This window comes from Chlorocebus sabaeus, chromosome 25 (genome assembly GCF_047675955.1).
Source record: "Chlorocebus sabaeus isolate Y175 chromosome 25, mChlSab1.0.hap1, whole genome shotgun sequence".
Lineage (NCBI taxonomy): Eukaryota > Metazoa > Chordata > Mammalia > Primates > Cercopithecidae > Chlorocebus > Chlorocebus sabaeus.
Window position 1 is genome coordinate 46,911,750 of NC_132928.1, and position 23,926 is coordinate 46,935,675.

A 23,926-nucleotide genomic window follows, 5' to 3' on the forward strand; every position below is an offset into this window, starting at 1 on the left:
AGCTAGGCCTGTGATATGGTTTGGCTGTGTCCCCACCCAAATCTCATCTTGAATTGTAGTTTCCATAATCCCCATCTGCTGTGGGAGGGACCTGATGGGAGTTAACTGAATCATGAGGGTGGTTACTCCCATGCTGCTGTTTTCATGAGAGTGAGTTCTCATGATATCTGATGGTTTTACAAGGGGCTTTTCCCCCTTTTGCTCGACACTTCTCCTTGCTGCCGCCATGTGAAGAAGGATGTGTTTGCTCCCCCTTCTCCCAAGGATGTGTTTGCTCCCCCTTCTCCCCAGCCATGCTGAACTGTAAACGTCTTTCCTTTATAAATTACCCAGTCTCAGATATATCTTTATTAGCAGCATGAGAATGAACTAAAACAGCCTGTGAATATTATTTGCCACTCTCACTAACATGCATTAAATGTGCCCACTCATTCAAGCTCTGAGGGTGGATCACTTTGTTTCACCCTAATCTGAGGATTCTCAAGAATGTAGTATGTGGTCATTATCCCACCTCCTTCTACCTGAGGTAGGATAACTTTAAAATGGTGCAAACTGGACTTGGACTGTAGACCATACTGAGATGCTGATGTACTTGCCCGCTTGTGGGAACCCACTTCCCCATGACCTCAAAGATTACCTTGTTTTTTGTGCTTGCTGATAGATGAGAAGGCTTGTCTCTCACACCAAAGGCTGGCATTTGTGACAATTTCCGTGCCTATAGGGCCTAACCCAACATCTGGCTCAAACATGGGACACTGATATTCATGAAGGGCATTCTAGCAGAATATATCAGAGAAAACATATCAGAGGTGAACGTGTGATTGATGTATAATCTCCTTTGGTGGTCCCTCTGGAATAAAACTTCAACACTCTCTGTAACTGGTCTACGGATAAAGGTAACACATCCTGTTGGATATAGTTCTCTAGGTATTTTGTTGAATCCATTCCATTATATTTATTAATTGTGTGATTAAGACTTAAGAAAATGCTTTAGGGTTCTCCTTCTGGTTGTGTAACTTAAAATGCTAAAATGTATTATATATCAAATAATTTCCTAAGAGTCACCAAGGGGGTTCACAGAGAAACTACGATTTGGGTTTTCTTGTTCACCCAGATAGCCATTTCTCAGCCCCAGAAACCCAAAGTGTGAGGTAGTGCTCTGCCTCTACCTGGGGCTTAGCTCTGCTATTTGCATAATTTTGGTTCCAAGTTTCCCTCTTACTTTCACTGGAGGAAATTGAGGGTTGAGTCAGCATGTGATAAGGGAATGGTTAAATGGCTTGGATGTGTTGTTTCCTCTACTCTACCCATCTACTATTTGATGGGTTTGTAGATCCAACTCCATTTCCCCTGTATGAAAAGGTGAGCTCAGGTGGGTACCTAAGCTTGGGTTGCAGTCACTATGCAAAGTCCCTCAACCCAGCCTTAGACATCAGCCTCCTAAGAGTTTGGATTTTCCGTGCCCTTCAGGTGATCAGAAAGAAGAAATTTATCTCAAGTTGTGGCAAATAACCCTCCTAGGAAAAAATATACATTACTCCCACTGCCCCCCACCCTACTGCCACCTCACCCCCATGGCATTTTCCTACGTCTTTGAATAAACCCAAGAGAGATCCTAAGTAAAACCAATTCCTAAAATCACTCCTGTCCCTCCAACCATCCCCAATGGACTGATCTCAGATTTCTATCTTGAAACAAAGAGGTTGGAAATCAGCTTTTAGTACTGTGTTGAATGAAATGTTTCACATGCCATTACTGTAGTTTTAATGTTAAAAACAATTTAGGAATATATTATAAACAAAACAATAAGTTCATAGTATTCCAAAATTTTACTTGTTAAGTGCACTATTAATAGCCTACTGCTATATGATATTCATTTCTAAGCTACTGGATGTTAACAGAGCTAAACTCAGACCTGGTCATTTTAAAATCATATCTCTCTTTATGTTCACAAAAGCTCATTAACCATCTTAAAAATCCTCTAAGCACTGACTTCACAAAAGCAAAAACAGAAAAATAGTTATTTGTTTATTGGATACCCAAGAATTAATTTTAAAATTTAAATTTGGCTTTAGTATCATTAAGTAAGGATATCACATCCTCAGAACCAAAAACTAACAAAAACTCATTTTCTTCTTTCAGGAAATTAACAGCTAAAAAGGCAAAAAGAGAGTTGAGGATATATAAATATAACAACTTTTAACTAGCTAATTAAAGAGAGGATTAGCAAAGATAATTGAAGTCTACTTATAATTTTAAATTTGCATTTTGAAAAAGTGTTATTTTTAATTCAAAGAGATTAAAATAAGGAGCAAAACTGATATGAATTTCAAATACTCTTTCTCTGCCAATGATCAAAACAATTAGAGAAGAAATGAAAACAAAATCTTAGGTAATTAACAGACTGGATAGTCAAGTTTAAAATCAGTAAGGGTTAACTGTCAGTATACTTTGATATCAGAAAGCTTACATCAAGGTTTGTTAGAAGGGAGATTAAACAGTTGTTGATATGTTACACAGAAAGAAAAGAGTAAAAGGAGTTATGGAGAGAAAGCTGTGAGTCCTTCGGGTCCTCCCCAAATCTTCTATCACTAAAGAAAAGTAACTGGTTGCAAGTGTGACAGGATAGTAACAGTAGCCTCTGGGCTCACTGCAGAAAGGAAGTCGGCCTTTGATTTCAATAATTCAGGGTCCTGTGGGAGAGACAGTCTTCTCAGTGGAGAAAGGGGAAGATTGTGGTGTCTAGAGGAAGAGCCCTTTGGTTCTTTGAAACTTTGAGTTTTCTGTATAGCAAAAAGTAGAGACTTAAATTCATCTTTGGGGAAGACCTTTTCCTTTGTTATGAGAAAGCTGCCCTTTACTGAGTTATAGGAACTGAAACAAGTCCTCACCTGACCCAACGTTTCTGAAGAGAGGAAAGTGGTGACATCGAAATGAATTCAAAAGCATCCATTCTAGAGTTAGACTGAGCAACCAGATGAGCTGGTGTATTTCGAGTCGTATATAGTTGAGACGTGTTATAGTTTGGTATCAAAGTGCCTGTCTAAATGCAGTAGCTCAGAGTTTTCCTAGATTCCAAATGAATATTTATTAAAATGAAGACATATTATAGTGGTTTAAAATTAGACAACTTTAAAATAGGATTAGGAACCAGAAACTGAGATGAGAGTTCCTAAAGACAGATGGAATTAATCAATTACAATTTTCCTCTTGATTCCACTTCATCCATATAAACAGAAATTTCTCCACAAAAATATCTGTGAAATGAATGACTTAGAGTTGTGACTCCTAGAAGTTTTTGCCCCTTCACAAAATAAGACTTTTTAAGGCTCACAATAGGTACCTCAATGCTTGTCGATTGATGTGAGAGTTCATTTGCTAGGAGAGTTTATTCAAGTTCATCTAAAATTCCCTGAGAAAAGAATGCACTATTTAAGGTAGATTATGTCTCAAGGTACAAAACCTGATTTGATAGAGAGGCACTAGCTACTAGCTTCCAAGCTTCCATCCTTTAAATCAGTGAAAGAAAGGAAATCCAGGCTCTTCAGTTTAGCTTCAGCACTATCAGTAAACTCCCTGGAGGCTTTCTGCAGTGGAAGCCGGGGTGGGCCCATTGGAATCCCAGAGACCAGAGTCATGATGGCTTTGGTCTGTGACACTCCAAAACCTAGACAGGAAAAAAAAATTAGGAAACATGACTGGTACTGTCTGTCTCTCCACAAACATCCCAAAGAAGGAGATCATATGCTAACAGCAACTACTACAACAAGGTAAGATTAAAACAAAAGTTGGGAACATTTCTAGTCAATATGACAGATGAGCAATCATTTGAAATCCCTCTTCCTGCTTCAAACACATAGAAACGCTGGAAAATTTTAAAAGTTGATCACAGTAAAAGAAAACGAAGACTCAAGGTTAATCTTAAACCCAAGAAGGAGAAGCCAAAGGTGTCAGGAATAAAGAGGTCAGAAAGGTGAGGAGAAGCTGATGCCAAACAGCCCTTGAGGATAATCTGATTTAGGAATATACTATTGTTGATCAAGGGAGGTAGGACTTTATTGCCAGGATGAAATTTAGTTTAAGTTTATTTAGGAAGTCCCTGAGAAATGCAGTACTTAAGGTAGCTTATGACTCAACGCTGCTGTTTTCATGCTGGTGTTATACGGCTGGGATGGGAATGGAAAATGAAGCCTTAGATCTGTGCATGGTGAGAAGCTGGAATTAAACTCCCTATGTAAAACCGGTAGTCAGCCTTCTATGAAAAGCAATAGAAAAAACCCAGCCCACTGGTCTGGGGATAGGGAAGAAAGTTTGACTTCTACTAGGCTTGTGGATGGAAACGATCTCATGAAAGAAATCTCAAGCCTGAGCCAAAGGTGAATGCTGGATCCCAATGTACGTTACACACTTAGTATAGGTACTATACTAAGAAATTAACCCAAAGACTGGTTAGAACTGGTGGAACTACAGTGTCCTAGCAGAAGCAAATGTAAACTCACTTGATAGGGTACCTTACAACCTAATGTTCAGTGGGTTACCCAGAAAACAATGGTCTCTGAAGATAAGCTGAAAAGCTAAAAATTACAAAGTGCATGAGGATAAGCAGCAGCATGAGAACTAGCACGTTCAAAAATGACAAAACTTACATCCTAAGAGTAGATGACAGAAAATTCTGAAAGAGACTTCTCAGAGATAAAAGGAGGAATAGAAGTCATAGGCTACAAGAAGAATGGTAGAGTATAAAACAATCAACAAGAAATATTGAAAAAAATATATATTTAGGGAAATCAAACAGTAAAAACATAGCTAAAGAATTAGCGATTTTCAAGGTAGAGCTAAGGAAATAATCCAGAATACAGCAGAGAAAGATATGTTAAATATATATTTTTTAAAATTGAGATACAGATTGAGAAAATCCAAAATACAACTAATAGACTTTCAGAATCACAGATTTGAGTAAATGCAGTCAAAACATTCTTTACGGATAACAGAGAATTTTTTCAGAACTAAAGAAAGACAAAGCCTTCAGATTGGAGAGGCAGATGGTAGATCAGGTACACTGTTAATATGTAAAAAACATAACTAATAATTATCCATCATAATCCCTGATCCCCATCTTCTAAAATGTCTGTAATTTGTTTTCTTAGCTGGCTATTGCTTTCAGATTCAAGATATAAGAACTAACTTTCTTTTGCTAAGTTAACTTAGTTACAGTAAAAACTGAGCATTGGGAAGGAAAATATTAGCATGATTGAATATACAGTAGGCCTCCCTTGTCTGCAGTTTCACTTTCCATGGTTTCAGTTACCTGTGGTCAACTGCAGTCCAAAAATAATAAGATATTTTGAGAGACAGAGAGACTGACCACAGTCATATAACTTTTATTGCAGTATATTGTTATAATTGTTCTATTTTATTATTAGTTACTGTTTATCTCTTACTATGCCTAATTTATATATTAAACTTCACCATAGGTATGTATGTACAGGAAAAAACATGGTATATGTAGAGTTTCGTACTATCTGCAATTTCAGGCATCCACTGGTCATCTTGGAACATATCCCCCTGAGATAAGTGGGGACTACTGCACACATCAATCTTTTAGTTTGTCTAAAATTTTATTAGTTCAATACCTATTTTAATGTACTTTAGGAACATAATAATTATCACACCAAACCCACAATTTTGTGAAAACATTGCTTCGAACAAGGGAACAACAGGTAGTTCATAGCACTGGAGGCACACAAATGTGCAAAAATCATGAAAGTGGAAAAACAAACAGAACGCCCTTGAGGGAGTAAGAGAGCGGGTTGAGAACCCTACAAGAATGAGGGGCATAAGACACAAGAGGTGCTTGGGGGAGAGGGAGGAGTTGCCAGGATTATGCAGAACTCTGACAGAGAGCAGGGAGGCCTGCCAAAAATAAACTTAAAAATTTTCCTGCATTAACGCAGATTCAATTGGCCCAAGGGCCAATCTCTTGCAGAAGAAGAGTGGATGGTGGCATTTGTCATTTGTTATGGGAGATTTAAGGCACTCTGCAGAGGCTTCTCTACTCAAATTCACTGTATTTCTCCCCACCACTGCTCCCCAATTTTACTTTGTCATATTATCCAAACCTCTATCCATTTAAGCTTACTTGTGTTAATAAACTCTGTTTAAATTGTAAATACTCTTGGGAGAGCTGTCAATCATTCACAATTTAGTAAGATCTGTATTTAGACTGCCTTCCTCCAAGCACTTAGGCTGAAATCAACCTCAATGCAGTAGTAGAATTTTAATAAGCAGAGGCAAGTAAAGGGAGGGAGTGCTGACGCTTTAGGAGAGAAAGAATGGAAAATGGGGTAAGTATGTGCTAAAATGGAGAAGGCTGCCAAAGATTTTCCAACTAGGTTTACTTCATAGTTTTATATGGTTGGCCCTGAGGATTAATAAGGGAAACAGAACTCTGCTTGCAGCAGACCATTAAAAGGTGTTCTTGTTGAACCCTCAGAGAAAACGATGGTATTCCATTTTCTTTACAGTCTCCAGCAGCAAACAAAGCAGGAGACATGTGACACTTACCTAGTTTGACCACAAAGTTGATAAATCTCTGGATACAAAACTAGAAAAGAACAAACATATCTATAGTTAGTATTATTGAACTGTGTAAACAATGTAAATAATGTAGAAGTCAAATTACAGAAACCCTAAAAAGTCTGCACACCTTCATTTACTAAAGGTCTGTCAGAGTGGAGAAAAATAGCTAAGTGAAGATGACTGGGATCCATCCAGGCTAAGGTAAGATCTTTTCATACATGTAGGCTTTACAGAATGGGCCCGTGCAGAAAAGAAGCTTCAATGATGGAATTCTACAAGAGAGTAAAGATGGGAATCACACCCCTTATCCATCTGGCTTACATAGGTAAACTTATCAGTTAGTGCAGTGGTTTTTAAACTCGGGTACATATAGCTCTGGGGTATCTTCCAGGATGACTAAGGAGCACGTGGCCAAGGCTAAGATTTATGGGAATCAATTTCTAGATCCTCAACTTCCATAAATGCTGTTTTCTAAAATTGATGAGCATAAGAATTGGCGTGAAATGGAGGTGCAGGTTGTTGTAATTTCACTCATGTAAATAGAACAGAGGGCACTTAAGTACATTAAAGTGAATGAGATCAATTTAGCCCTAACTTTTCTTCACTTGACTAAAAGCTCTTTAAGAGCAGAAACCACCTTCACTGAAATTATGTACTGAGTAAATAAGACTCACTCACACGTGCCTTCTTAAGAAGAAACAGAGAATGTGGTAAACTAAGTTCCTTACCAACATCGTTTTCAATGGGATGTTTTATTTAGAGTGGGACTAAGAGGGGAAAAAAGATGGAGACTGGATCAACCAATAAGAGAAGCCATTGAATGGAAGGGTCAACATTATAGCGGCTTCAGTCTACTCTATCTGTGATTTCCCTGTTCTGCTCAGAACAGGTTAGAATTTTCAGAAATAACTTTTCTAGGAAACTGGGCAGGGTGGCGGGAACCATCAGTGCAAGGAGACGGCAGAGTATGCACAATTCATTCTTCTTACCCTTATCTAAACCAAAGTCTTGGCAATGTTTAGTTGATTTGGCATAGCTTCCTAGATCCCTACCTTGTTCCTGTTCTTAGTTTCAGCTGGTCTGAGGATAGACAAAGGCGAATATTACATATAGTATTTAAACTTTAAGGAAGAAGTAGATTTATGATGGCTCAACTTTGAGGCCTATGGGTATGGAATAATTAACTACTCTGTATTCTGCTTCTTCATGTTCTCTCTGGGTTGGGGCTGCAGGTCACTCCCTTTAACCCCCAGGATGCTTTGTACTTCTGATCTGTAATCTCTGAATACCCTGATGGCAGCCTCTCCTGTTCAGAAAGATCCCACAGCCAAGCTTTATTAGGATCAACCACTTGCTTCAGTCACTTCTTTCCATTCCCACTTATTTTCTTGGGATATACCTCTCAATCACTTATACTATCCTGAAAATCCTCATGCCTCTCAGACCCCAAAAGTCTTGCTCTCATGTCTACCCTACTTTCTGCCACTTAATTCCATTTACACTTTAGAACCATGTGTTAGAACCAGATGTTAGCTGGGCATGGTGGTGCATGCCTGTAGTCCCAGCTACTCAGGAGGCTGAGGCAGGAAGACTACTTGAGCCCAGGAGGATTCAAGGCTGCAGTGAGCTATGATCACATCACTGAGCTCCAGCCTGGGCAACAGAGCAAAACCCTATCTCTAAATAAAAAAGAACCAGTTGTTGAGACTGTTCCACCCTTCAACTGAGGCTCTTCTTTCCCTGGATGGCTAGGCTATCCTCCATGGAACATTCACAGCAGCCACTATGTCCTCTGGAGTCTTCCCAGCAACATATCAGCTTCTGCTGGTTTTTTCCTCCTGTTTCAAATCCTGTATCTACTTTGGATCACCCACTAGGCTCTTATTTCTTTCCTGGTGGATGTTTCTAGTTCTCAGCACATTTCCAGGGTGAACAAGACTGACCTACCCTGACTTTGAATGAAGCCTTCCCCATTTTAGGTTACCATCTTCATAGGTTCCTCATATTCTGTGATAACTCTGGTGTGATGTCCTCAAGGGGACAGCCTGTGGTCATTTTCCCAGAAATCTATGGCCGTTATATTATAGTCACAAAAGTACTTTGAAGATAGAGTAAAAATAAGATCCTTTCTAGGAGGAAGAGAGGAGTCATCCCTGTATGGGTCCTGTCCTGATTAGACATGTCGGGAACACAGAAAATGGGGACAGCTTTCTTTGGTTTTAGACAAGAAAAAGTACAAAACAGAAGAAAGGTAAAGAAAGAGGCAGCTGGGCAATTTTAATGAGGGCAGGCATGGTAGAGAGAAGAAAAAGAATCCTCAAGTGGGGAAGAAAAAAGGCTATGATTTATGGGAAGGGAAGAAAACGTTTACCTGATAGTTCAGGGCTAAAGAGAGGTCCTTTCGTTCAAAAGCCTCCAACATCTGGTTTGTCTTTTTTCCCAGGTAGTTATAGGTACTGGCAAGACAATAACAAATACTGCAGGTTCAATAACTCAACAGGAAAGGTCCAGATCTTCAAATCCCTCTGCTGTTTAAAAGGGAAAAAATACACCTAGTCCTCCTAAAGTCTGTTTTTGGGTCCTAATCTATTAGGGGATCAGACTGTCTTCAGTTCTGAGTTTTCCAGCAATACTAAGCAGTACTGCAGAGAAGGGATTGAGACAAAAGGGGATAAAGGAAGAAAAGCGGAAAAAAGATGAAGGAAAAAAAATGGAGGTGTATTTGCTAGCAAGCGACTGAGGCCAGCTCTTGCCCTAGGGTACACACAGGTGCAATGCTAGACAAGAACTGTGGATAAAATGTAGCATCTGAGGTGAGTCCTAAAAGCCTTATGCTGAAACACTGGGTGGATGGAGCACCATGAAAACAGGGGCAAATCCTAACAAATTACCCATATTCCTTGCTAATGTGTATATTACTTAAAAACTAGTTTCTAGATAGTAATATTAATAATAATGATAATAAAATGAGGGATCATTTACTAAATGCCTATTATATTATAGACTTGACATAAATCATGTCTAATCCTTGTAAAACCCTGCAAGGTAGGCCTGGTTTTTATTTTGATTAAAGAATGGCTTCAGAGTTTCCACGAAAACTTTCCATTGCTTCGTGTTGTCTTCTATAACAATTCAACAAAAATGAAGGTGAGAATAGTTATTTGATCTGACAAAATATTTTTGTGGACTTATAAAACTCTCCAACTCTACCTATAAATATCTTAAATAAATTGCTGAATTCTTAGAGAAACCGGCAAGGTAAAAGGTTATAGAAACTCATAATAAGGACATTTCCCCAAGTTCTTTAAATTCAAATGGCTTCTCCCATAGTAAGTCGGTATCAGGAAATGTATTTATCTTGATGCACCAATAACAGAAATGATGTTGGACTTATATATATAGAACCGGGGTCAACAGGAAGGAATTCCAGGAATGTGAAGCTCAGGTTATCTTCTGGTAATACAGTAAGGAAGAACAATGTCTGAGGAGCTTCAGAATACTAAAATTTGAATCCCAGTGGTCTTAGGTTTATCCTTGGTTAGACAGAAAGGTGATTATAGCTAGGGAGAAATGAAGTTTAACCAAATGTACTTGCCTTATAGATTATGTTGACAGAATTAAAATGCTTAGTATGGAGGCCAAAAAGCAGGAGCCAAAAAAGTAAGAATTTCCAGGCAGAAAAAGGTTTAATGGTGATATGGTTTGGATCTGTGTCCCTGCCCAAATCTCAGGTTGAAATGTAATCCCCAGTGCTAGAGGTGGGGCCTGGTGGGAGGTGACTGGATCACAGGGGCAGTTTCTCATGGTTTAACATATCCCCCTTTGTGCCATTGTCGCGATAGTGAGTTCTCGTGAGATCCAGTTATTTAAAAGTGTGTGCCACCTCACTTCCTGCTCTGGCCACGTAAGATGTGCCTGCTTAGCCTTCCGCCATGATTGGAAGTTTCCTTCAGAAACCAAGGACACGCTACCATGCTTCCTGCACAGCCTGCAGAACTGTGAGCCAATTAAACCTCTTATGCATTTCTCATTTCTTTATAGTAATGTGAGAATGAATTAACACACGTGGTCAGCAAATACAACATTCAAATTTCCTCAGTAGAAATAGCCCTGCAGTTACAATGGCTGTCATAGGCCATCTTGGCTTGGTGAACAAGCCATTTATATTATTCAACTCAGTCACTCTTCCTCACAGCTAGGCTCACCAAGACATGTTATAAATGTTATTTTGCTCCCCTGGTATCTTTCAGTTAATGCAAACATTTAATTCAATTTGCTTGGAAGCATATTCTAATGAATTAAGTTAACATGTGCAGTGGACATGCTAATTGAATTGCCTGTCATAAGTAGGCATTGGGCCACATGATTCTGGTTGGACCTGACATGGACACTTGCCTAGGCAGTGCTATCTAATGATGTCCCAAAATGCCACGCTTGGGCAGCCATGATTGGCCATGTGCATGCTGAAGCAGAGAAAGCCCATTTGGATACAGAGAGAGAGAAGAGAAATAAAGAGATGTGTAGAAAGATGTAGCGGTGAGTCTCTCCAAAAAACCACATATGGAAAATAATCTGCCTTGGCGGTTGAGATTCTGCAGTTCTTGGCTTTCATCTTCTCTGAGGCCTGGTTTTACATCCTCCTCTTGGGCTCTATGTGGTTTCCCAGAATTTTATAATAACGTGTCTTCTTGTACATAAGGTAGTTTAAATGGGTTTCTGTTACTTGCAACCAAATAATTTCTGACAAAGATAGAACTCACAAAGTGTGAGCCCATCCTTGAGACCCTGGTCACCAGGGTCTATAGCACTAAGCGTCAGTTCCCGCTAAGGTCTAGGCCCTGTGCATGTGCTCAATTCATGTGCTCATGTGTCTCACCTCTAACTGCAACAGATGCTTCTAAACAATGACTGAATTTCTTTTTTATCCTTTTTCTTTTTTTTGAGATGGAGTCTTGCTCTGTCACCCAGGCTGGAGTGCAGTGGCTCGATCTCAGCTCACTGCAACCTCTGTCTCCTGGGTTCAAGTGATTCTCATGCCTCAGCTCTCAAGTAGCTGGGATCACAGGTGCCTGCCACCATGTCTGGCTTCTTTTTTTTTTTTTTAGACAGAGTTTTGCTCTTGTTGCCCAGGCTAGAGTGCAGTGGTGCGATCTCGGCTCACTGCAACCTCCGCCTTCCAGTTTCAAGCAATTCTCCCGCCTCAGTCTCCCAAGTAGCTGGGATTACAGGCAGCTAATTTTTGTATTTTTACTAGAGACAGGGTTTCACCAGGCTGGTCTCAAACTGATGACCTCATGATCCACCTGCCTCAGCCTCCCAAAGTGTTGGGATTACAGGCATGAGTCACTGCATCCAGCCCATTTTAAAAAATTTTTAGTAGAGAGGGGGTTTCACCATGTTGGCCAGGCTGGTTTCAAACTCCTGACCTCAAGTGATCTGCCTACCTTGGCCTCCCAAAGTGCTGGGATTACAGGTGTGAGCCACCATGCCCAGCCCAATGACTGAATTTCTAATAAACAACTAAGCACTATTTAATTCCCTTTCACTGGAAGAATGTGGAAAAGAAATGAAACTTCTATTAGAAAGGATACACATGTAAGAAATACAGCTACTTGGGCCGGGTGCGGTAGCTCATGCCTGTAATCCCAGCACTTTGGGAGGCCGAGGTGGGTGGATCACGAGGTCAGGAGATCGAGACCATCCTGGCTAACGCGGTGAAACCCCGTCTCTACTAAAAAAATACAAAAAATTAGCCGGGCATGGTGGTGGGCGCCTGTAGTCCCAGCAACTGGGGAAGCTGAGGCAGAAGAATGGCATGAACTCGGGAGGTGGAGCTTGCAGTGAGCCGAGATCGCACCACTGCACTCCAGCCTGAGCAGCAGAGCAAGATTCTGTCTCAACAACAATAACAACAAAAAAAGAAATACAGCTACTTTGGTGATGAATGCCTTTATGGGGGACTTTATAATCATTGGGAAAAATGAGTCATGCTTACCTGCCCACTGCTCCAGTTGCTCCCATCACCAGAGCACTCAGCAGTTGCTAATCAGAAACAAAGAATATTCACTTTTATAAAAAAGAGAAAGAAAAGAGATGCTACTATATAAATAGCTACACAAATTGTTTTGGAGGGAACTGACTTGCTGCAACATGCTAGGGGGTGACTTACCTCATCCACCCCATAAAGGAAAGCAAATTGTTGCTGGCGATTCTGATCAACACATTGCCCGAAGTCTAAGAGATCTGTATCACTGAATTTCAGCCCTTGGAAGGTGGGGATCTTATCCTGAATCCCATCCAACAACTCCTCAGCACGAACTGCTCAAAATAATAAGCACCTCATCAATCTGCACATCTCCAGGAAATAACATCTCATATAGTGCCATGCATCTGCAGTGAGCTGCCACAAGCTGCTGTCAGCCAGAACTGACGGCAGACTAGGCCTAATCGCTTCTCCTTGACTAGCAGCTCCTATGTACTTGTCCAATTATAATCCTAAACTTCCCAGTCCTTGAAGGCAGTAGATGGATATTTGTGAAGTGTAAATATATATTTGGTCTTAGTCCCTGGTTCCTGAGACAAAGTACCTAAAACCCTTGTAGACAGGGGTGCTAGGAGAGTATTTTATTCTAACACTTGGTCTTTGACCTTTATTCCTGACACAGAGCTCCCAAGACCTTTGTAATTTCCTGAGAGATAGGAATATCTGACACAAATCTCCTAAACCCCTTGGAATCTCCAAAGTGATATGTATATTTCTGTATGCTATAAAGTTTACTGATGACTAGCTCTCCTAGATAGCCTCAGAATGAGGGCTGGTTGCCAGGGGAACCAACCATGTACTTAAGAGGGTTGGAACTTTCAGTCACACGCTTGGCCTCTGGGGAGGAGAGAGGGGCTAAAGATTGAGTCAATCACCCATGGCCAATGATGTACTCAATCATGCCTACATAATGAAGCCCCCATAAAAACTCAAAAGGACAGGGACTCTGTGTTGCTGAACACATGAAGGTGCCTGGAGGATGGCTTGTTCAGAGAGGGCATGAAACTCCATGCCCCTTCACACATATCTTACCCTATGCATCTCTTCTTCTGGTTGTTTATCTGTTTCCTTTGTAATAAATAGGCAATAGTAAGTAAAGTGTTTCTTTGAGTTCTGCGAACTGCTATAGCACATTAATTGAACCCAAGGAGGAGGTAATTGGAACCCTGATTTATAGCCAGCTGGTAGGAAGTACAGGCCACAACCTGGGACTTGAGACTGGCATTGAAGTAGGGGCAGTCCTGTGGGACTAAGCCCTTAACCTGTGGGATTCAATGCTGACTCCAGTAGCCAGTGTCAGAACTGAATCCAATTAGAGGACACCCAGTTCGTCTCTGATGATGAATTGGTTGTTGGTGGGGAGAAATGCCCACACACATTTTGGTGGCCAGAGGTAAAATGTTTTGTGTTGAGTGCTAAGTATGAAAGTAGAGAATAGGAAAAGCAGTTTGGTTTTTTTTTCCCCTTCAGAATGTTTATAAAGTACAGCCTCCATTTTTTCCTGTAATGGAATTTAGAAAAGAGTGGGATTTTAAAAATAATTAAGAAATTTCAGCTAATTATAAAACTCTTCTCTCTGGAGAAATACAGTAATAACAGAAAAAAAGCTAGAAGAGAAGTCAGAAGAGATCAGAGGACTTTCCTATGTGCTATAGGCACTAAGAATACAATAGGTTCAAGGTAGACACACTCCTCTCCTAGTGAGGCTTACAGACTCACATCTTAATAAGAAGAAGGAGTGTGTGTGGTAAAGACGAAAGGTATGTGCTACAAGTGCCCAGAGATCAGATTTCCTTTCATACCTAACAACTTCCATTATACAGCAGTGTGAATGATTGATAAGGGCTGGGACTTCAGATTGACATTTAGAAGCAACTGGAACTGCCCAGTCAGTGGTGGTGTGCTTTTGTGGCATGGGGTAGGATGGGATGGAGTGGAGTTTCTTAGCATAATAGGGTAAAATGTGAGAGTTGGAAGGAAAGAAATATCAAAAGAAGCAGTACTTACTCTTTACCCCTGTCAAGGCAGGAATGTGATAGTAATAAAATGGCAGGGCAGGGGCGGCAGCAGCCACTTCCTTTAGGAAATTAATCAGGATATCTGAAAGAACAGCAGGAACAGTCATGGTGAGAACAGGTGTAAAACAGTGGCTTTCCCTGGTAAAAAAAAAAAAAAAAAAACAACGAATCATCTGATGAAACACAACCATGTTTCTCAGAAGCCTCAAATTCTCAACCACTCTTACCATCCCTGCTACTGCTACTGCAATGTTTTTGCAACTCACTTCCTTCAAGTTTTATTTTCCTTCTGTAGAAAGCCCAAAATCAGATGATTATTCTCCTACCATACTAAACTCTATTACAAAATTGATGAAAACCTTCCCATATATTAAGAGATGATGATGAAAAACATAAGTCCATCACATGAGACTCTTATCTTCTTACCCCAAAAAGGCTAAGTGTGGACAGTAAACAACAGAGACTACTATAGGACAATAATAAGATTTCAATTGAGAAAACCCTGTAACAAAAAGATAAACAATATCTGCTTCAAGAGGGAAGTTATAGGAGTAGTGGCACATTTTGCAAGAATTCCAGCAAAATTTGGTACTTTTCCCTTTGGGGAGAAATCCAGATACATCAAAAGAGAGCACACTCTGGTTTGCTGAGGAAGTGGCGTTTCCTGCATCATCTCATGTGAGCTTTGCCTGCAACGCTACTGCAGATGATAGGTCCAGCAGCACTCCTCATGCTTTGGATGCCACTGGGTAACAAGAGAATTTTATATATGTCATCTGAATACTGTTATGATGTGTATTCAGTCTATGATAATATTTCTGACAAATTATTATGTATACATTATTTTTCCTTTTAGGAAATATATTCATGTAAAAATTTGTAAAGCCATGTGAAAAAATTTTTAAATGTTGGGCTGGACACAGTGGCTCATGCCTGTAATCCCAGCACTTTGGGAGGCTGAGGCAGGAGGATCAAGGCCAAGAATTCAAGATCATCTTAGGCAACATACCAACATCTCGTCCCTACAAAAATTATTTTAAAAATTAGCTTGGCATGGTGGTACGTGCCTGTAAGTTCCAGCTACTTGGGAGGCCAATGGAGGAGGGCTGCTTGAGCCCAGGAGTTCGAGGCTGCAGTGAGCTATGATCATGCCACTGTACTCCAGCCTGGGCAATAGAGCAAGACCTCATCTCTAAAGAACAATTTAAAAAATTTTAAAAACTTTAAAAATGTTCATTTTAACCTTGCAACTTATAAATATTAAATTGCTTACTTACATGAATTATTTTCTATGTATCAATAATAGGTGATATTTCATGGCGATTTAGACCTATTATGCATTTAATTATGGATTTATTTAATCATGTAGGCAAATAGTGTCTGTTTTTATCCTTCTAAAATTTATACTTCTTTTTTTGCTAATCAAAAAGGATTAAAAAGACTTGGTATACTTAGACACCATAAATAGTTTCCACAGAGAAGATAGTAGAGAAAGAGAAAGCAATACTTTTGTATTTTGGAAAGCAATGAATATTTCTGTGAAATCTCTTAAAATTCATCATTCACCCGACCTTGAATAGGATGTGTAGTCTCAAAATGCCCATCACTTATATTCTTCTAAGAAAAATGGTCCCATGCTTTGCCATGTGACTGACACCCTATGCAACTAGTTCACTGGTCCAGGAGCAGACACTTGACCCAAACATAGGCATCTACCCATCAACAGGGGCTCAGCAGATGACCCAATCAGATCAATTACTGGGCAAAAGAACTGAAGTACTTTAATGCAGTCCCTTTTATGGATCCAGGGAGAGCAAATATTTCAGAGAACCACTGTACCTTTGCAACTTTAAGCCTCCAATCTATAGTGCTTTACTCTCACAAACTAAATATAACCATTTTGAATGGAGGCAAGAAGTGGACCATGTGAGGTGCCATGCATTCAGGCCTATCTACTTACCTTTGGTCCATGGCTTGAGGAAGAATGGCGCAATGACAGCGATGCCATCAGCTCCTATTTCTGCTGCATGTTGGGCCTTTAAAGGAAGAAAGAAGACCATATTGGAACAAGTGATTTACCACAGTCACCTATAGCTTGGATACTAAGATCAGTAACAAGCTCTTCAAATTTGCCAACTGATGTACCACTGGAGAGTGGGAAAATTAACCAAATTTAATGAATGTCATTGCCAGGAAAATCCCAGGTCACAAAGTAGAGCTCCTTGATGACGGTGAGCTGTGCACTTAATCTTATACTTCATATTTTGTCAGCACAAAAAACCTTGCTAAGGAGACATAAGAGGTTCATTTTGATAAGTTGTAACTGTTACTCGAGATATCTGCTGATGTAATTTCTCTTTTGTTTAGCCCATTGCTGATACTGTCTTTTCTGTCCAATGATGTGACAGTCATATTTAAAAATTTATATTAGATTGGGAATGCAGTTGAGACATGCTGAAAAGGAAAAGATTATATATATATCACAGAAGATACTTTGCCCCATATTTCTGATATTTTCTCAAATTCCTCCAGAAAAAAGTAACATTTCCTCTTGCTGGACCCTTATAACACTATGTATCTATTTCAAGTAAAATACCTAAACCTACCAGGTTGTAAGGCAGTTGTGTATGGTGACTGTCCTCCAACTAGAGTGTAAGTCCCTCAGGACAGGGCTCAGATCTTGCTTACCCTTGAGTCCAGGTCAATCATGGTGCCTGGCACATAGCAAGGAACCAGCAGACGCTTGTTGATTGTTTCGGAACATGCCCTACTCTCTAAAAAGAGAAAAGGGCTTCCTTCTGAGACTTTGATTTGTAATATCTATATCTAATAGACATGATTATCTTTCTGCAGAAGTAAACTAGAATAGTTAAAAGGAGAAGACTGGGATATAGCCAAATTAAGGCACTGGGAATAATTTCATTAACACAGGATCAGAATGTGATATATTTAAATCATTTGATTAGTACTCTGTTTAGAAAAAGAGCAGAAGAGTAACCTTAGCTGAAAGCAAGGAAAGAGGAAACACCTAAGAGAGTTGATGGCAGTGTCCATTCAAGCATCATCCAATAAAGAGTTATGGCTAAGAAGATGCCAATGTTATTGTCTCTTTGGCAAGACTACCCCTGTACCAGGAGATTATCCCTATTCCAGAGGATTATTAATTCCAAGATTACTTCTATACTATTTGGGTGTTCAGCCCAATGGATGATACTGTCATTCATATCATTACATGATAATATTTTAAAATTTGTATTATACATTGGAAAAGAAGCAATTGAAAAGAGAAAAAAAAGGAAAAATATACCCTACACCATACTGCCTTAGTTGAAAAACCTTTTGTAAGAGAAACAAATCAAATGTAAGAGGAATAATTCAAGTCTCTAAATTCTGATTCCACACTTATTATGGCTAATGATAGATCTTCCTTTGCATCTTGCCTAAAGCACTAAATTGCAATTTTTTGCAAATATATTATACATCCCATTTTTAAATTCAAATAGCCAAAACAAGCAAAACCCATTAAGAAGAAGCTGGGCCAGAAAAAGTCATATATCTAAGTTCTGGAAACTTGGTCAATTTGTAGCAGTCCAGGTACAGGGCCTACTGATAAACAATTTTGAACATCTTTGTGTTTTTGTTTTTTTTTTTTTTGAGATGGAGTCTCGCTCTGTTGCCCAGACTGGAGTACAGTGGCACGATCTCAGCTCACTGCAACCTCCACCTCCTGGGTTCAAGCAATTCTCCTGCCTCAGCCTCCTGAGTAGCTGGGATTATAGGTGCCCACCACCATGCCCGGCTACTTTTTGTATTTTTAGTAGAGACAAGGTTTCACCATGTTGGTCAGGCTGGTCTCAAACTCCTGACCTCGTGATCCGCCTGCCTCGGCCTCCCAAAGTGTGTGCCTTCTTTTCTTAACCAATTCACCCAGGCCTCAGAATCACCATACCACCTGCTTTTCTGCCAGGAAATTTAACCCCTTCCTGTTTTGCTTCTGCTCCACCTAACCTGGTAATCCCTAAAGCTGGAGCAATCCAATTGTCTGTGTTCTTGTTCCTATATTCTGGCTAAAGAGTGTACCCAGAAAAAAAAATTCCACAACTGTGCTGAAGGGTGGTATGACAAATTTATAACTTACAACTTAAGTTGGTCTTCAGTACCACCAAGCAATCCTTTTGTGTTTTAGCTCCCTCCCCCTTTCTCCAATGCAGAATTCACATTTGCCATTCTTCAAGTCTTTATACTTTGTCCATCTGTGCCCTGCAGATGGCACTGCCTTCTACTTCACAGAGAAAATTGAAATTGGCTCAGTTCTGCTCCTTACCTGCAAACTCAGCTACAGCTGCATCCATCCTTACTTTCCTTAGAGGAAGGTGCCTCCATCTCCTATTCTATAGTCATCATCACCTAGAGCTACAATCCTTTCTTCATGGCTCAATGCCTGCTTCTAGACAGTGAGCCCCTGAGATCCCACACCTTATCTTTTCAGGCACACCATCCACTACATAGCAAATATAGTACTGATTTTAACTGCAGCATAAAAATTGAGGCCCCTTGAGTGGTCTCTCCCAGATGGAGCTGCATACATACCAGTTCCTGTGACTCCTTCAAGCTCAGTGCTCCTACGTGAATTACCACCTGATCCAGCCTGCAAAAGAAAAAAACACTGCTGCATCGCTTAGAGTTTGGAGGCATGCAGAAGGGCTGCACTATCCTGGTTTGTGCTGGTTTTAGCAGTTAACTGACACCTTATTAATCTCACTTATTAAGTTCTATAGCAATATATTTAATCTACCTAAAGGGGCTTATGGTGATCTTTTTAACATAGGTCATTGATATCAAAGTCTTGTCATGTTACTGAGAGGTTGGTTGTGATTTGACCGTGTCTAGGATGATTCTGATTTCATAGCAGAGAATATTCAGCCCCAGAGGAGGTATTTAAAGGCAAGGTTAAAAGGGTATTCCATTTCTTCCTTTCTGTAGGAATACAGCCATTTCTGCAATGACTTCATTTAGAGCCAGTGGGAAGGGGGTATGTTCATTCAGTATCATGGAGGTTTCATATCACTAACAGCAGAAATATATGCTGAAAACTGTTAAACGTGTACGTAAATGGGATTCATCTCTCATTAAGTTAGAGGCAGAGGATCACAGAGATAATTTAGTCCATGCCCATTATCTTAAATTGGAGTCTGTAGAAATTAATCTTATATACATGCTTACATAAAACATTTCTAAGTTGTGATAAAAGACACAAAATTTAAAAATCAATTCTAGGTTGAGTGCAGTGTCTCATACTTATAATCCCAGCACTTTGGGAGGCTGAGGTGGGTGGACTACTTGAGCTCAGGAGTTCAAGACCAACCTGGGCAACATGGCAAAACCCCATCTCTACCCAAAATACAAAAAATTAGCCAAGTGTGGTGGTGTGTGCCTGTAGTCCTGGCTATTTGGGGGCTGAGGTGGGAGAATCACTTGAGCCCAGGAGGTGGAGGCTGCAGTAAGCCAAGATCATGCCACTGCACCCCAGGGTGGGCAACAGAGCAAGACCATGTCTCAAAAAATAATTAAAAATAAAAATAAAATAAATAACAAATAAATTCTAATGGAAGTAAATGATCTAGTTTAATCATGTTTAGAATCAATTTATGTGTTAGATATTACATATGATTTTTGTATGTAAATGATATTGCATATATTCATATAAAAGTGCTTTGCATATATCTGGCATTGGCTAATATTTTTTGACTTAGATCAAATGTAAATTTAAAAAAATCAAGATGCCAATGGTGAATCAAGCACTAGGGAAGAAATCTAATTGGGAGGTGGTGCAACATAGCTGTTAAGAACTTATATCCCAGAGTTAGTCTTGAGCTTGAATCCTGACTGTTACGAACCAGCTGTGAACTCCTCAGAAAGGCACTTAACACCTTTACACTTCAACTTCCTGTAATAATTCAGATAATAACATTACCTGTCTCACAGGGCTATTGTAAGGATTATGTGAGTTCATGCAAGTAAAACACATGGTACATGACATAGTAAATGCTTTATAAATATTAGCAGTTATTACTGTTAAGCCTTAAGAATAGAGACTTAAAGAAAGAAAACAAGTTTGGGAGAACAAAAAAGAAAAAAAAAGAATAGAGCCTTTTAATGCTGCAAAAATATAGAAAACAGTAAAGAATCATTAGGGATTTTAAAAAATGTTCAGGGAATAGAATTTAAGGTTCAACCAAACAGAACTTGAAAAGCAATAACTGATTAAACAATACATGAGTACTTATTTTGGTTAAGCACTGTTTTAGATGCTGTATTTGGTGGCATACGTGCATGAAGATAGGTATGATACTGAAATATTTTTGGTTGGAGATAAAAATAGAGTTTCCTCAAAGAACACAACCAGGAACTAGTCCTGTGAGAAGTGAATTCACTATAAAAAGCAATTTCCTATTTTGCAAATCTCCTCAGAATTTGGCCAAAAGGGGATATTTGCTCTGACACCCTGATGTTCATTTTTGGGGGTACTCCATGTTCCCAACTGGGGAGAGGCCACAGTGAGAATGGTCTTCTCAAAGTGGGATTAATAATGTTCAGCTGTGAATGCAGTCATCCCAGTGAGTCTTCCGAAGGACCTTGAATAAACACATGGCCTCATGAGATAGAGACACCACATTCCTGTTTAGGCCCAATCACTGAGTCCTCCAGGAGTTCTTGGCTAGCTATGTCTTAGGTAAAACAGGACCTAGCTGGGAAGTGACATGATCAGCTTTGTATTTTTAAAGGATAACAGAAGACTTCTGAATGGAAAAAGGAGGGCTGACTGACCTGTTGAACTCTCACCAGCAGTTTTATTGCAAGACCCCTTCCTTCACTACTCCTTTCTCTTGGCTTAGGTGAAGCCAATCATCCATTTGCTCTTCCTCTTTCTTCTGGGCTGCTAGGCACAGCTACCACTGTTGGAAATTTAAAATACAAATTTCCTAGTAATCTCCTAATCCAGGAGGAGGTTCCAACAAGCCTTCTGGCTGTCATGACTCATTTATCTGGAGTGGCTACTCCAAATCTTGACTATTCCTGTCAAGCTCTAAATTCTACCCAACTCCTTGTTCTGAGCAGATGTCTTAGAGTCCCAGAGACCAAATATGAAGAAGCTTTCACAAACTCCCTTACCCTTCCTCCTCTCCACCTGTGCACGTGGCTACATCACCATTTGCTTTCCTCCTAGCTGCTGCTGCTTTTTTTTCTTTTTTTTTTTTAGACGTCGGCCCGCTCTGTAGCCCAGGCTAGAGTGCAGTGGTGCGATCTCAGCTCACTGCAACCTCCACCTCCAGGGTACAAGCAATTCTCCTGCCTCAGCCTCCTGATTAGTTGGGATTACAGGTGCCTGCCACCACGCCCAGCTAATTTTTGTATTTTTAGTAGAGACGGGGTTTTGTCATGTTGGCCAGGTTGGTCTCAATCTCCTGACCTCAGGTGATCTGCCTACCTCAGCCTTTCCAAGTGCTGAGATTACAGGTATAAGCCACTGTGCCAGGCCTTCAGCTGTCTTCTAAAGCTACTCTGTCTACTTTGGGTTGTGTGGATGGTCCCCAGCTTACGATGGTTTGACCTGACAATGCTGTGAAAGTATCATTATACTCCCTGACTTATGACAGGGTTGTGTCTTTAAAATTCAATGTAAATTGTAAGTTGAATCAATTTCTGATCAATTCATCAGGATGTAATCCTATCACCAGTGGAGGAGCATCTGCATTTCAAATCCCTAGCCAAAACCCCCTATCCAAGACCTTCCATCAAAGATATCAATTCACCCCCCTTTTTTTTTTTTTTTTTTTTAAAGAAGGGTTTTGCTCTGTCACCCAGGCTGGAGTGCAGTAGTGTGATTTTGGCTCACAGCGACCTCTGTCCCCCTGGGCTCAAGTGATCCTCCTGCCTCAGCCTCCCAAGTGGCTGGGACCACAGGGGCATACCACTATGCCTGGCTAATTATTTTTTTTATTTTTTGTAGAGACAGGGTCTCCATATGTTGCCCAGGCTGGTCCTGATCTCCTGGGCTTAAGCAATCCGTCTGCCTTGGTCTCCCAAAGTGCTGGGATTACAGGTATGAGCCACTGTACCCAGCCAAGGTTTACCGGTCTTTTCTGTATCTTTAATCTCTTCTCCCATGGCAGTGTCCTTTCAGCATAGAAACATGCTCAACATTTTTCCACTTAACAAAACTATGCTTCTTTCAATCTTGCCTATTCCCTCCTTCCTAATGTACTACTCCATCTCTCCTTCCCTTTGCCAGAAAACTTTTTGTGAGGATCAGCTGCACTCACTGCCCCCACTTGCAGATATCTGTTGCATTCTGTAACTTACTGCAGTCTGGCTTCTCTGCAATAACCTGACTGGCCCTGCTCTTTCAGAGGTCATCAGTGACTTCCTATGATGTGTCAAACCTAGTGGTCTTCTCAGTCTTTCCTGTGCTGACTTTCATGGCGTCTAATAGTTATTATAACAAATGTTATAATGAACATAGCATCTACTGCAAATAGTTACAATGAATTCTTACATTAGTGTGAATGTGTTTTGTGAACTGTGCCTGCCAGGCACTGTTCTAATCCTCACTACAACCTCATAAGTGAGGTACTATTATTACTTCTATCTTAGGGATGAAGCACACAGAAGTTAGGTGATATGCCTGAGTTCCCAGAGCTAATAAAAAGCAGAGCTGGGCCTCAAACTCAGGCAGTTGGGCTCTATGGCCCCTGCTCTACTGACAGTCTCTGAAATCATTCTTCTTTCTGGTTGCAGTGACAGGACTCACTCCTGACTGGCCTCCTACCTTCTGAGGGCTTTCTGTCTCTGCCTACCTTCCCTGTCCCTCATTTTTGGTACTGTTCTTAATATGTGCCCTTAGCCCTCCTGTTTTCATACTCTGCCCATTGTCCTTAATCTTTTTGGACCCTAGATCTGACAAAATTAACTGAAAGCTGATGGCTCACCAGAAAATGGTTCCGTGGATATGCACTCAAATTTGGCACATAATTTCAGGTACTGGAGGTGCCCTGAAGCCATTAAGGATTCCCAGGAACACTATGAGCTTCATACTCACCACCTCTGCTCACTTGGAACTTACCTCTAATCTTTTACTTCCACCTAAGACAACATCAATCACTCCCTTTTTGTTTATACATTCATCAGAAGGGTTGGGGTGTTAGTTTTCATGATCTAACATCCCTACCAGATGGTCAGCAACCTGAAGGCAGAGCCCTTACTTTATACTGCTGGTGCCTAGCAC

At 40.3% G+C, this 23,926-nt stretch overlaps 1 protein-coding gene across 20 annotated transcripts in view; it reads right to left on the minus strand.

Annotated features, from left to right (window-relative positions):
• Positions 1-2,323: 2,323 nt before the first annotated feature.
• Positions 2,324-23,926, minus strand: part of NPL (N-acetylneuraminate pyruvate lyase) — a 39,777-nt gene continuing 18,174 nt past the window's right edge. For 17 of the 20 annotated variants that reach the window (XM_007989257.3, XM_073011705.1, XM_007989263.3 and 14 more), the window contains 8 exons: positions 19,231-19,288; positions 16,601-16,676; positions 14,630-14,722; positions 12,749-12,897; positions 12,575-12,621; positions 8,951-9,035; positions 6,565-6,604; positions 2,324-3,667 (listed from right to left, as the gene is read on the minus strand). In XM_007989257.3, the coding sequence (XP_007987448.3) occupies positions 3,483-3,667; positions 6,565-6,604; positions 8,951-9,035; positions 12,575-12,621; positions 12,749-12,897; positions 14,630-14,722; positions 16,601-16,676; positions 19,231-19,288 (733 nt within the window). In that variant the 3' untranslated portion in view covers positions 2,324-3,482. Of the gene's footprint in view, positions 3,668-6,564; positions 6,605-8,950; positions 9,036-12,574; positions 12,622-12,748; positions 12,898-14,629; positions 14,723-16,600; positions 16,677-19,230; positions 19,291-23,926 lie in introns of all 20 variants that reach the window. The other 3 variants (XM_007989264.3, XM_007989262.3, XM_037985850.2) reach the window with 3 other exon arrangements.